Here is a 14,184-nt window from a genome sequence, read left to right on the forward strand (position 1 = left end):
AATAGCATCTTTAGACTCCACAGAATTATTTCAGAGCTGGATTTTTGGAACGCTTCAGTCCTGGTGCTACTATAAGAGGTATACTAGCTAGATATCTGCAACTTCACGATTAGGATCCCGTTTGCGATTTGTCTGCGGAACCATACAAAAGGGCAGGAACCGCCAGTCTAGTTTGCGATAGGTTTGTGACCACACCCATCTAGGCTGACTAATCGCGATAGAGTATGGAGACCACACCTCTTCACAATCTAGCTATTTACTTAACAGAAGACAAGACCTTATAAAGTAATTGTTACAGCTAATGTGCCAAAGTAGGGACTTTTTCCACCGAGCTATGCTGTAATACCATCATTCATCTCTTGTTTCATTATTGCATAGATCCCTACTTCATTTTTTAAATTCACAATTTTTAAAAATACTATTGTAGTCAAAATATTGAAGTGTTGGGTGATGCATAGTATAAATCAAATTTGAACAGCAAATGGCATTACATCATAATGTTTTTCATTTCCTAAGGATGTAGACAACAATTAATGGGACACCTGTTGTGACAGATGGGACATGAAATGTTAGAATAGGAAATTTAGTATTCATTTTTTGCAAGTATGTAGTCGTTGTTAACATAAGTTCTTATAGGTGCTTACATATAAACATATGTATACTGTTGTATGCTTACATACATATCCATGGTTACGCAAATATACCCCAGAACATTAACCACATTCGCACACAGCTAGCATACGCACAGCACACACACACACACACACACATACCTCACAGCTGACTAACCGTTTATATTGCATTTTGGTTAACATGAATGAAACAGTGGGGCCTCTGAATCAGCAAGCAGCTATGTATTAGTTCAATCACAAAACTATTCAGACAAACTTAATTCAATTACTCTAATATTACATACATATACTCCAGTTGACAGTGATAGAGTGGTTGTCATTTTCAGTGTCATTTTCAGTGTCATTTCTCCACAGCATATTAGGAGTGGTGGGCTGCGTGTACATCGCCATCATTGTGAGCATCAAATACTTCTTGATACATGATGATGATCAATACTTCACATGCCACAGACCACAACCTTTAAGCAGGTTGGTCTTTGTTGTACTGTATGAATGACATTTGTAGTGTAAAGAATTATGGTGGAAAGCATTGAGAAATATGCATAGTGCAAATGTTTTGTCCAAAACCAATTGTTTGCTGTTAGGTAAAATGTTTGCCATTGCCTAATGGTTTTGTGTAACTACGGTACAATGGCTTGTCTACTGTTATGTGTCTTTCTTCTTGTCCAGTGACTGTCACAGATCTTGGATGGACGTGTTCAATGCTATTCCATTAATCTGCTTTGGTTATCAAGTACGTGTGTGTGTCTGCTGAAACAGTTATTCGATAATTGTGTGTATCCACTGATGTTATTCAATTATATAGGGAGCAATAACTACTTTATATTATATATGTATGCCATATTTAGAAGTGGAAGTACTTGCAGTTTGACATGGTCTGTAATTTTTATTGACCTTTTCTCTGTGTGGGTGTAGTGTCACTGTTGTTGTCCTTAAAGGATTGGTTTCTGTTAGTTGGTGATATTTTTAATTACATACTTGTGTTATCTTCAGTGTCACATTTCATCAGTCCCAATCTATGCTGGTTTACGGATGAGGTCACTACGACGATATGCTGTTGTTGTTGCCATTGGAATAGCTGTCTGTGTAGGCGTGTACAGCCTCACTGGAACGTTTGGATACCTAACATTTCATGGCCGGCCAACCTGTATTGATGCTGATATACTGCGAAATTATTGCCCTAAAGACATACCTGTGAATGTTGCCAGAGTGATGTTGACAATATGTATCATTACGTCTTACCCAATTCTGCACTTTGTGGGAAGGTATGTGATGTCTGCAATTGGAATTTAAGTTAAATAAACAATTTCGGAAATGAAATCACTAAAGGATGGCAGTTTGACTAATTCTCTACAACCTCCGTGTTTTTCAAGTACTTCCTAGGATCTGTCTCCAGTCATTGTATCTCCTGTCTAGTGATTTCATAAATTGTGACCCGGTCTGCAAAAAAGGGTCTCATAGCCTTTCCAAATTGTCAAGTTTGACTAATCATAACTCCTCTTGTTTTCAACCTATCATCTTCATATTACACCGAGCCATAGTGCTATGTTAGGGGTACAAGGGGACAGACATGGGGCCAAGTACATGAGTACTTATACTTAAGTACGCTTAAGTACAGATTTGAAAGTACTTGTACTTTACTTAAATACTTCCTTGATTTCCCCAGTGTACTTGTACTTATACTCAAGTACTTTGCTAAGTACTTTATGTACTTGAGTACTTAAAGTACTTGTAAGTACTGCAAACATTGTACGTAGTTTGTACACAGTGGGTACATAACAAAATTGCATGAAGGTGCATTGTACAATTCTTCTAGTGCCTTCCCTAACCTTACTATGTACCATGTAGCCACGATTAATGATGTCATAGAATTCTGGCAAATAAAAACAATGCTGCTGCTAAAGTTAGTGCATTTTAAGTGTTTAAGAGAGTGAATAGTTGACAAAAACCTGAAAGTACCAACCCCACTAGGTACACTTACATACTACAATACACTGAATAAGTGTACATTTTGCTATATACTTGTACTTTACTTGAGTACTTCCAGCATATACTTGTGCTTTACTTAAGTACTCTCTTGATTGTCGCCAGAGTACTTGTACTTATACTTGGAAAATTCAAAAGTACTTGTACTTTACTTATGTACTTTCAAATGTACTTGGTCCCATGTCTGCAAGGGGACCAAATTTCAGGGTGATACCACATTCACAAGTCAAGTTACATGCAACTGAAAAGGTATAAGATCCCTTCTCGCAGACTGGGTCACAATTATAAAATATGTTTGAAAACATAGTTTTCCCCAGTTATGTGACATATGTTCAATAGTTCAATGTATGGAATATTGTTATCAACATTTGTCAAAATGTGTTGCTTTCACTAAGTTATCTATCTTAGCAGCAGCATTGCATGTGAAAACAGTCTGTTTGTATAACTAAACAAGATATGTCGTGATCACTTTGGAAAGAAAATATGATCTTCAACACTCTTACAGCTTATACTACTAACTTCAGTGCAATACAGATTGATTGTTGAGTGGCGTTTAAGATGGCTAGTGTAAGCGGGCTGTTATATATTACAACAAATACACAAAAAAAATGGAATTTTCAACTACAGTAGGGACCATAGCACATCGATAAAAAGTACTGAAACAAGTGCACGAAATTAAATCACAGTAAAACAATAAGAAGTGTTATATCCCTACTGTGCTCAAGATACCATAAGGGGAAATGCACTGTAACAAAACTAGTTCTAGCACAAACTCCACGACGATTAGCACAACTAATTTCACCCCCTTTGGCGATGCGAAGGGATTCCGTTAGCACCCCATGTCGACGGCCATTACGGTTTTGTTCACGTGAGCGAATAATTATTTTTAAAACAATTACAACACATTATGCTTCTGTTCTGTTACACTCCCCGTGATTGATTTGCGGGTGAAAATCAAGCATACATAGTGACCTAACCTATTACAAGATGAAAAGCAAATGAAAAAACCATAACTAGTACAACTAAAGGAAAGAAAATGAAATCATAGCCTAACATAACAATTGAAATGGGTTCAGTTTCAGCTCACTTCTGACCTCTACGCAACTTCTCCCCAGCTATTGCTGCCTGACGACGAGGACGCCGACTGAGTGTTCCATCATTCCCTTGGGTAGACTGATGTTCTTCAGACAATTCAGCAGCCGGAACAGTTGGAGGATTCAAAGCGACTTGTCTTGCTCTCTCCGACAGGGGAGACTGAGCTTTCACTTCAAGGGAGTATAGGTGCTTTATGGAACGTCTCAATAAAACTGCTCTTTTTCCACCAGACTTGTCAGCGACTTTGACTACAGCTGCTCGGACATTGTCATCTCTTCCTGGTAATAACTCCTCTACCACTCCCAGTCGCCAAAATGCTCGGTTGGATAGATCACCTTTAACTAGGACTACATCTCCCAATTTAATTGATAAACTTCCTTTACTACTGGTTCCCTGACGATGGTGTTCTCTCAGACTCAACAAATAATCCTTTCTCCACTTCATAGTAAATTGAGACAATAAATGCTTGTGGTGTTTAGCTCTTCTTGTGAGAGATTGATGCGTACTGATAACTTCAAAGGTTTCAGAATTCGGCATCGTTGTGATCTTTCTACCATAAACTAGGTGAGAGGGAGACAGTGCTGTGCTAATTCCCTCCTGGTCATCATAAAGGTATGTGATGGGTCTTGCATTCAAAATTGATTCTATTTCCACGATAACTGTGTGGAGCTCATCGAAAGACAAGTTGGCTCGACCAATAGATTTTTTAAGGCAGCGTTTCACTGAGCGGATCAGTCGCTCCCAAAATCCACCCCACCAGGGAGCCCGATCAGTTATAAAGGTCCAGGTGATCCGATGATTACTTAGAAACTGTACTACTTCTGATGCTTGAGAAATCCGTGCTATGATCTGAGATGAAGCCTTGAAGGTTTTAGCATTATCAGTTATGAGTGTTGACGGAAGCCCTCTACGGCTGGCGAAACGTCTAAACAATCGAAGGAAAGTATTAACAGACAGATCTTGTGCCAGTTCCAAATGCACAGCCCTTGTAGAAGCGCAGGTGAACAGACACACATAAGCCTTGTTGGAGTCGCCACCAGTTGAGGTTTCAAAGGTGTAGAGAGGCCCCGCAAAATCTATTCCAGTATTTGTGAATGGAGCATCTTCTGATACTCTAAGACTTGGCAGGTCTGGAGACTTGACTGACGCATATGGAATTCCCTCGAATCTGCTACAAACAACACATGAGTTTAACACTCGTTTCACAGCTTGCCTTCCTTTCAAGATCCAGTAACTTTCTCGCAGGGTGGACAGTGTGTCAGCGATTCCACTGTGCTTTACTTGCACGTGGACATGGAGTATCAGTAAGTCAACAAAAGGATGCCGCGTTGGCAACAACACTGGAGTCTTAGAACTCTCTGGAACATTTGCATTCCCAATTCGCCCTTTACACTTAAGCACAGATTCTTCACTTAAAAACAAATTGAACTGATCGGCTCTGATGGGTTTGGGAGGTGACGGGTGTTTCAAGTGACTGATTTCCGAGGCAAAAATTTTACCTTGAATTGACTGGATCCAATATCGTTCAGCTTTGTTCAATTCACTAGCTGTTGGGACACAGTTCGATGTTTTAGGAGGACATAAAATCTTCGCAAATCTCAATACGTTTGCTGTGACTCTAAGAAGCTTGACAAAGGATCCAAATCTGCGGCAATCAAATATATCTTCCAGGTTTTTTGAAGGGCGGCTCAGATTAGCAACCAGGGAGTGAGTGTTTAAAGAAGGACTCTTGATTAATTCTGACTCGACAGTGCAACTGGTGGGGGGAACAGTTGACTCTGGCCACCTTTCCTCTGGCAACTGCAAAAACTGAGGTCCACACCACCACAATTCACTGGACAATAGGCTCTCTCCATTAACACCCCTCGACGGAAGATCAGCAGGATTACATGCACCAGGACAATGCCTCCAGCTCCCCGCAGTGGAGCGGGTTCTAATCTCATTAACACGATTGCTTACATACTGTTTCCATTGTCTGTGGTTACAGATCCAGTGCAACACGGTAGTCGAATCAGTCCAGTAGAATGGTGTGGGGTTAGTCGGCAGAGAACTAACAACTGTGGCAGAAAGCCTCGAGAGTATTAGAGCTCCAAGCAACTCAAGTCGAGGAATGGTTTGTGGCTTAGATGGTGCAACACGGCTTTTGGATGCAACCATCCTAACTTGCACATGGCCACTCCCATAGGTTGAACGAAGATAAACCACTGCTGGGTATGCATGACTAGAGGCATCACAGAATCCATGAAGCTGGATTGTGTCCACATCATCGTAACTTACTTCAAAATAGTACCTTGGCACTTTGACCCTTGACAGAAAGTGCAATTCAGAAACTATGCTCTTGTATTTCTCTAGCAGTTCACCATGAAGGGGATCATCCCAACATTTGTGGTCATCACACAGCTTCTGAAACAGTATCTTCCAACTGTATAATATACGGACTCAGGAACCCTAAAGGGTCAAACAACTTTGCTGTGAATTTCAAAAGAGAACGTTTAGTAAATGTAAGTGATTCAGCATACCTTATCAGCTCAGTGAAGTTAAAGGTCAAATCATCAGTACCAGCATTCCAGGCTACGCCAAGGAGTTTAACAAGGTCATCATTTGCCTCTGCTATGTAACCAGTAGTGGCCTTAGCAAATGATTCATCTTCTTCAGACACAGTTCCTGAACTTATCTGGAGACTTTCACTCACTTCAGATCCCTTAACATGATGAAGTAACTCTTGTGAGTTTGATTTCCACTTACGCAGGTTCATTCCTGCTTCTGACATAACCTTCCTGGCATCACGATAAAATTCGATTGCTTCAGTGACTGTGTTTGTACCTGACACCAAATCATCTACATACAACGAATCCTGTAATTTACTCACTAACTCTGGAACACTGTCTTTGTATTTCTGCAAATGATGACAGATGACGGCTCCCAAAATTGCGGGTGATGGTCGAAGGCCAAATACTAGTCTTGCAAAACGGAGATGAACTATCTCGGACTGAGGGTTAGTTGGGTTCTTTAACCAAAGGAAACGGAGAAGGTCGCGATCTGGCTCTCTTATGCCTACCATGAGGAAAGCCTTCTCAATATCAGCAGCAACAGCCACACGATGAAATCGAAAACGGATGAGCACTTCAAACAATTTGGGTATGTAGTTTGGGCCTTTCTGCAAACAGTCGTTTAATGAACAGTCATCACCTGCAGCTCGAGCTGAGCCATCATAAACGATACGGAGCTTTGTAGTTTGGCTGCTCGTACGCACCACTCCATGATGAGGAAGATAATGAATGGTTGAACTAGACTTATCAGTTGAAGTCAATGGTTCCTTGACGGTTTCAACAATACCGAGATTGATCTGCTCTTCAATTATTCTACTGTACTCTTGCACTAATTCGGGCTGAGAGCAAAGTCGCCTCTGCAGCAACTTTAATCGTGTTTGACACATGGTCAAGTGGTTGGGTACGTCTGGATGACCATCCCTCCATGGCAGCCCCACCTCATAACGAGTGCCATCAAAACTTATTGAGGAAAGAAACAACTCTTCATTCTCAGGTACAGTAGAATTCTCAATGACGCCGATAGACTCAGTGTCCCAAAATTTCTTCACTTCTGATAGCAGTTCAGAATCTCTGTCCTTGAACACAGAATTGTCAAGGCCTGCAGCTATACTAACATGTGTATGCGACAAGGGACTTGAGCCAAGAGGGGGAACTGGTCCGGAAAGAAGCCACCCAAATTTGCTGCTGACAGCCACAGGCCCTCTTTCACCCCTTCGCAAGTCACCGGTAACAATGGTCCAATAGTAATTGGAACCCACCAGTACGTCAATAGTACCATGGTCATCTGTACCACTGTCAGCCAAAACCAAATCTTCAAGATGTGCGTAACTCACAGGATTAACAACAGAAGGTAAGGGAGAGCATATGACTGGGGAACTTAGAGCAGAGATGGTGACAACATCCTCAAGGCCTGGCTTCCTTAAAGACAACTTCACTACACCACATGATTGAGACTTGTACCCAGAACTTCCAAATGTGTTGAGATGTAATTTTTCAATCCTTATGGGCTTTAGCTTCAGTTGACGTTGAAGTTTCTCAGAAACGTAGGACAGTTGACTGCCACTATCAAAAAGTACACGGACCAGAGCTTGAGGCTGCTCACTCTCCCCAGATGCCACCACTCTAGCAGTTTGTTAAAGGACAGTTTGAGGATTCTTCATACCAACATTGGCGGTGCTGGAAGAGGTCTCCACTGATTGTACTGCTTGGTTACCTGGCTCCTTTGGTGAGGGATTGAGTCGGTCACAGATAGATTGGTGATGTTTCCTGTGACAGTGCCTACAACTCTTGGTAGAAGTGCAATCTCGCGCCTTGTGATCTGGCCTCAGACAATTAAAACATCGGTTGGCACTCAGTAACAGTTTCTTGCGGTCTTGAATGTTCTGAACCTTGTCACATGAAGCCGAAAAATGATCCCCATTACAGTATGCACACTTGACCTTCATTTGGCTGGCAGAGAGTGCATTGGCAGTGGGGTTGTGGTTTCCTGATGAAGATCTATTGGAAGGTGGCATGGGTGGTTTAACTGCATTCATTCTCACTCCCTCGCTAGCTTCTCTTGCCTCGACCTCAGCTTGAATGACTTGCATTAGATCATCTAAACTCCACACATCGTCCTTGGTCTCTCTCGCCACTCTCAATCGTATTTCTCCAGGTAACTTGGACATTATTATTGGTATAAGCAAACTGCTGTACTGGGTGGAGCCAATCCCCAAAGTAGCCAACCCTCTTATGTGTCCTGTTATCTGGTCATAGATATACCTCAGAGCCTGGGGACGATCATTAGCACTGCAGGGTATCTTCACAAGCTATTCCATGTGTGCACAGATAATATGTTGAGGACGTCCAAAACGCTGTTTCAGTAATTCAACTGCTGCATCATAGTTGCCATCACAAAGTGTTAAGCCCTTGATGGCACGGGCAGCTGCACCATCTAGCAAGCTAACCAGATAATTAAACTTGTCAATTTTTGTTAACTGATTGTTATCGTGAATTGCAGACTTGAATGAGTCCCAGAATGATGTCCATTTTGTGACATCCCCTTTGAACGTGGGAAGGACCAACTTTGGAAGGCGGGCCTGGGCGCCCACAACAGAAGGAAGGAGCTCCGGATACGGTAGAAGTTACAACGGGTGAGCGACGAAGCTTCATTGATTCTATCTTTCCCTTGCACTCCATAATTCGGGCGACGACCGACTCAGATTCTTCCACTTCCATTGATATGTCCTTTATATCACATAACGATAAGGCTTCTTTGTCCAATTCAGCTAACGACAACGACTTGGCTTCCAACTGGCGATAGATCACGTCTAGTCTAGTGTACTGATCATCAGAAACAGTAGCGGTGGATGAGATAGTGTTTGTCTCCTCTAGTAACTTAATCACGAAGCTCCTATATTAGCTGCCCGGATCACTTTGCATCGTTCATATTTGACTTGCTTTTCTTCGTCTCCCATTCGGCCGCCGATCCACTATAAAACAAAAAAAACGCGAGAGAAAACACAGCGAAATGATAAGGCAATCACCTGTTGGGGTGCCTGTTCTAACCCGGCACCAAGGAATTCAAAGTTTACAGGTGACTTCGTGCCCCACGTTGGGCGCCAGATGTAACAAAACTAGTTCTAGCACAAACTCCACAACGATTAGCACAACTAATTTCACCCCCTTTGGCGATGCGAAGGGATTCTGTTAGCACCCCATGTCGACGGCCATTACGGTTTTGTTCACGTGAGCGAATAATTATTTTTAAAACAATTACAACACATTATGCTTCTGTTCTGTTACATGCACAGTAGGGATATAACACTTTTAATACCGTGCACTACTCCAGCTTGTTTCAGTACTTTTTAATCGATGTGCTATGGTCCCTACTCTAGTTTGTGTACTTTTTTGTTAACTTTTTTTATAAATAATAATAATTATGACTAGTGAACCCACGCAAACAGCATCAAAAGAAAAAAATGGCACCGCGCGTCCCAGTTATATCAATTATCGTCTGAAAAGTGAAGTGTCCATTATGTTGTCAGCTGTATGTTCAACCCATTACACAGCAGTACAACTGTTTGAAAAGCACCTCTGCAATCAAAGTAGCCACTATGAAAATACAGACAATTTCCATTATGAAGGGAAGCCATCACGTGCTACTGCCAAATCAACGCCTTTCGTGTCAGCAAAGATGAATGGGACACAAAGGAGGACACTAGTAAGTCCATGAAGAATGTATTGTACGTACTGCGGTATGCCAAAAGGTACCTTTCAGGCCAAAACGATGTCAAACAGTGAAAACATCAACCCCGTAGCCTTAGCCGTTATTGAGTTACGCTTGTCTGAAGGCATCAGTCAGTCAGTCAGTCAGTCAGAAATTCCGTTAAATAATTACTTTAAAAAAAAATCTGTGGCAACTTGAAAGCATTTTGGGTTGGTCTGAAGGCTTGTTTGGGCTTAGTTTTTGTTTAACCAATACTGCCTCATCATCGTCTGAGGTTGGTTTCCACGCCCACACCTTTGTGGTCCCTACTATACAGTACCATTGTACTGTATGAGAATTTCTGGTAACTGAACCCACTTTTTAGCCAAAGCAAATAAGTCTTGAAAAAAGTATTTGTCTTTCAATTATGTATATGTTAAAGCATAGCTGCAAGTGCTATATGAAAATAAAGCACGAGCAAGGCTATGCTTTAAATGATTTATGGAACTTTCTAGTTGTCACATGTAGCTTCACCATACGCTAGGACTCGTAGTTAACACGTGTTGCACGAATTATTAGCAGCCTGAACACACACAAACTAGTTTAACAAAGTAACTCACGCGTAGTTCACCATAGTTTGGCATGGTAGATGTTCATCACGTATTTTGGCAGGTTTTGCTCGCATCATTTCTATTGTGAGTCACATGTGAAGGATTTCCGTGATATCTCCAGGACTTGTCCATTTACATTAACAAACATAACAGCAACATTACCTTCTCCCACCCATCATCGAAGCATTTAGGTATGTCTATAAAAGCCATCCAGTGGTAGAACTCGTATTGGCCGGGGTGATAGGCTATCAGCCTTCACCGGCTTGGGTGATTAGTCATACTGGTTCCCCCGCAGGCTATTAGCCTGCAAGCTATTAGCCTGCACTAAGGCAAATTAGCAACTGTGCTTTATTGCACCGCAAAGAGTGCTTTATTGAATGAATAAAGCACTCTTTGCAGTGCAATAAAGTACTCTTTGTGGTTGATGAAGGACTGTTGGCCGGCTGAGAGTGTACTTTATGAAAGTTAAAGTACACTTTTTCCTTTGATCTCGCCCACACAAAGTTCTATAAGCTTACAGTATTGGTAAAATGTGTACTTCACACATTTGTGTCTTCAAAACCATTTCAGGGAGAATGATCATATTTGTTTTCTACACAACTTTTAGTAAGCCAGACATCCAGTGTACCCTTCAACATTTGAAGTGCCACCAACTTGGATTTGAAGATAGAAATTTTAAAAGCAAAAATGTGTCAGCTGACCTCAAATCTCAAATCTGCTTTAAAGTGTTCACATGTGTTAGGAGTCGTCTGTATTGTTGTATGTTTGTTACTAATGCATTGTTCAGGGTGTGATGATGTATATTGTATTGGTTAGATCTGCATTAGACAGTTCTCTGGTTGAAGGATTGTTGACAAGTAACCTAGTAACAAATAAGACATTGGATAAATGGCAACCAACTAGACATCGTCTCGAAGCCACCATCTGGTACATCTGCTCTTTAGGACTTGCTATTTTTATACCAGACATTGTCAAAGTGATTCAACCTTTAGGAGGATTAGCAGCTTCATTCATATTTATATTTCCTGGTATGTAATTACACAAACACATAAATACCTGAAATACTAATTATCGTCCTGTAAAAATGACTGTTCAGTAGTTGGATTGTATTTTGTAGTTGGATTGTATTTTGTATTCTTAGTTATGTAGCCAGAATACCTGAATTAACCTCGCTTAGTGGCCACTGCAGTAGGTCTTGGAATATACATGCAGCAAGTCAATATATTTAGTACCATAGGTGGCTTTATTACATGAGTATGCTAAAAATAATAGTTGTATATTTTTGCTGTGACTATCAACACCAACAATGGTGTCAATAGCCTCAGCCATAGTTTTCATCTTGATATAATTTCTCTCTCTTCACATACAGGGATTTGTCTACTGCGGATACTCAAGAAACCCTCCAGACACTACACAACATTATTGACTATCTTGTTATATACTGGTGCTAGTTTGTGTATTGTGGTTGGCTCCTATATCTTTGGTGATGCTGTTGTTTACTCCGTGATGATCAACGTTGGACTGATTCATGCATAATAGAAAATTTCATCTCTTTTTCACAGAACTGTCATAATAATATATTTCATTTTATTTATTAGCCATTGTGATGTTAAATTATGTTCCTATATAATGTGCAGTGATCATTGGTATATTTATATCATTTCATTTTGTGTTTGTCTACTGTAAATAATGTATGGAGGAGTAAAGATGTGTGTCTGCATGGAGTAGAACTCTGCTGTATTGTAAAACTAGTCAATGGAAACAATAACTATGCATTAGTATAGTGACACAATACAAAAATTATGTGCTTTATCGTAACTATGAAACTAGTACTTTTCTTGACAATTTTTTTTGCTATTGCAGATTTGTCCTTTGTGACCTTTATGGCCATTTTTGTCTAAGGCATTAATTAACTTGTTATACCCCTGTACCAAAAATAAAGATCTTGTTGAATGAAACAACTTTGGTTTTTATTTGTAGTTGCAAAGTTATGATCATCTGTGTATTACCCATATACATGAATTTTGAAGATGATTTACCTCCCTATGGGTAATTTACACCCGAAGGGCAGGTAAATTCAAAGAATTTACAGCTAATAATGGAATTACCTATTAACTTCAAATGAAAAGCCAAGTTGTTTTATTCAACAGGACCTTTACTTTGGTATTATCATTAATGCCTCATAGATAAAGACAGTAATAGTCAAATAGAAGTGGCTAGAAAGGTCACCAATTAAGGTCAAATCTGTGATGGTACTATATCAAAATATATACATGTCATGAGGAATACTATTTAGTTAAGTGGAAAGTTTCATACTTTTTAATGACAAAGTGCACGATTTGGCAAATTTTGGAGTCTACACCACTGTATACATTATATAGCTAGTCTGCCCCAAATTTTGCTTAAAATGCTTCCAGGGATTTCCCAAAATTTTTACCGATTGTGCTTCAGTGTTCCCATAATGCTTGAATTATGCTCCTATAGGTTAGCAAAATTTCTTACAATTAACTTGGAACTTTTTAATCAGTGAATGCACCATTAGAGTATTTCGAATTCACTACAAAGTGACTGTTCTATTAGAGAGTATCAGTCTATTTTCATGGAGTTAAGCTCCATAGTTTGAAATATCCACCTAATATGCTAGCATCATGCTGGCATAGCTAATTCTAACTCAGCATTGATATAAGTGGCTTACCCTGTACAGTTAACTGGAAAGTATGACAGCATGTAAATTGAATGGGTCTAGTTGTGCCCTGAAGCATGCTCAATTGAATGTGACTAATTTGATTATAGTACATGCAAACAGAAGGGCTGAAAAAAAACCTGTAGCTGAGGCAAACTTTGGAAGCTTCATTATAGCTCAGCTACCAAAAATGGAGACCAACTATAGCTAGTACTCCTCCAATAAAGCTCCATTCAGCATAGGTACCACATGCAGAGCTCAGGCTGCACAGCTTAGTGACAGCTACAGGTGTACATGTGATGTACTCAGTAGCTAGCTTCCTTGTATGCCAGCTCTATGGTGTGACATGCACTCATATCAATTGTTATTGTAATTAATTAATTTACTGTAGGATTCTAAGTAATATTATCATACATACTCAGTATGACATACGTTATTAGTTAGGTTCCCTCATTGATGTGATGGTGCCCTCTTAAGTGAGTGACTTTAGCTACTGTCGGCGCTGCTGAAATGTCTACTCAATTTTTTAAATTCAGCATCCAGTACACCATTACTAATTGCAAAAAGCAATTGATCTTTTGTCTCGTTGTTAATCATCAATGACAATGCTTTGTACACTTCATAATTCCTGGGCTAGGCCCCCTCATGATGTAAATCACTAGTCTATAATTTTTTTGAAGCCTTGAGAGTAGGTATGCCAGCATAACAAGTAGCTGGAGTGAGCAATACATACGTAGCGCCATAGATGTCTAATACAATGCAAATGTTTAGACTTACAGGCTTTAAGCCTTCTCACAGGTCCCTAGTGGGATAGCATTCACAGAAAAGTAAGCGCCGCTTATACTAATAATTTTTGTATTGATAAGCGCCCAGAGGAAATAATAGTCCTTGTTCATGGGCTCCAACAGCATTTACCTGAAACATTCAAACTTTACGCTGA

The 14,184-nt window shown here is 40.2% G+C and overlaps 1 protein-coding gene across 2 annotated transcripts in view; it reads left to right on the plus strand.

Annotated features, from left to right (window-relative positions):
* LOC136263039 (sodium-coupled neutral amino acid transporter 7-like) overlaps positions 1-12,226 on the plus strand; it is a 27,495-nt gene extending 15,269 nt beyond the window's left edge. Inside the window, exons 4-8 of one of the 2 annotated variants that reach the window (XM_066057489.1) lie at positions 987-1,100; positions 1,302-1,365; positions 1,626-1,897; positions 10,623-10,752; positions 11,378-11,508. In XM_066057489.1, coding sequence (XP_065913561.1) covers positions 987-1,100; positions 1,302-1,365; positions 1,626-1,897; positions 10,623-10,752 — 580 coding nt within the window. In that variant the 3' untranslated portion in view covers positions 11,378-11,508. Of the gene's footprint in view, positions 1-986; positions 1,101-1,301; positions 1,366-1,625; positions 1,898-10,622; positions 10,753-11,377; positions 11,590-11,930 lie in introns of those variants that run through there. The other variant, XM_066057488.1, reaches the window with a different exon arrangement.
* The last annotated feature ends 1,958 nt before the right edge of the window (positions 12,227-14,184 follow it).

The sequence above is a fragment of the Dysidea avara genome, chromosome 8 (genome assembly GCF_963678975.1).
Source record: "Dysidea avara chromosome 8, odDysAvar1.4, whole genome shotgun sequence".
Lineage (NCBI taxonomy): Eukaryota > Metazoa > Porifera > Demospongiae > Dictyoceratida > Dysideidae > Dysidea > Dysidea avara.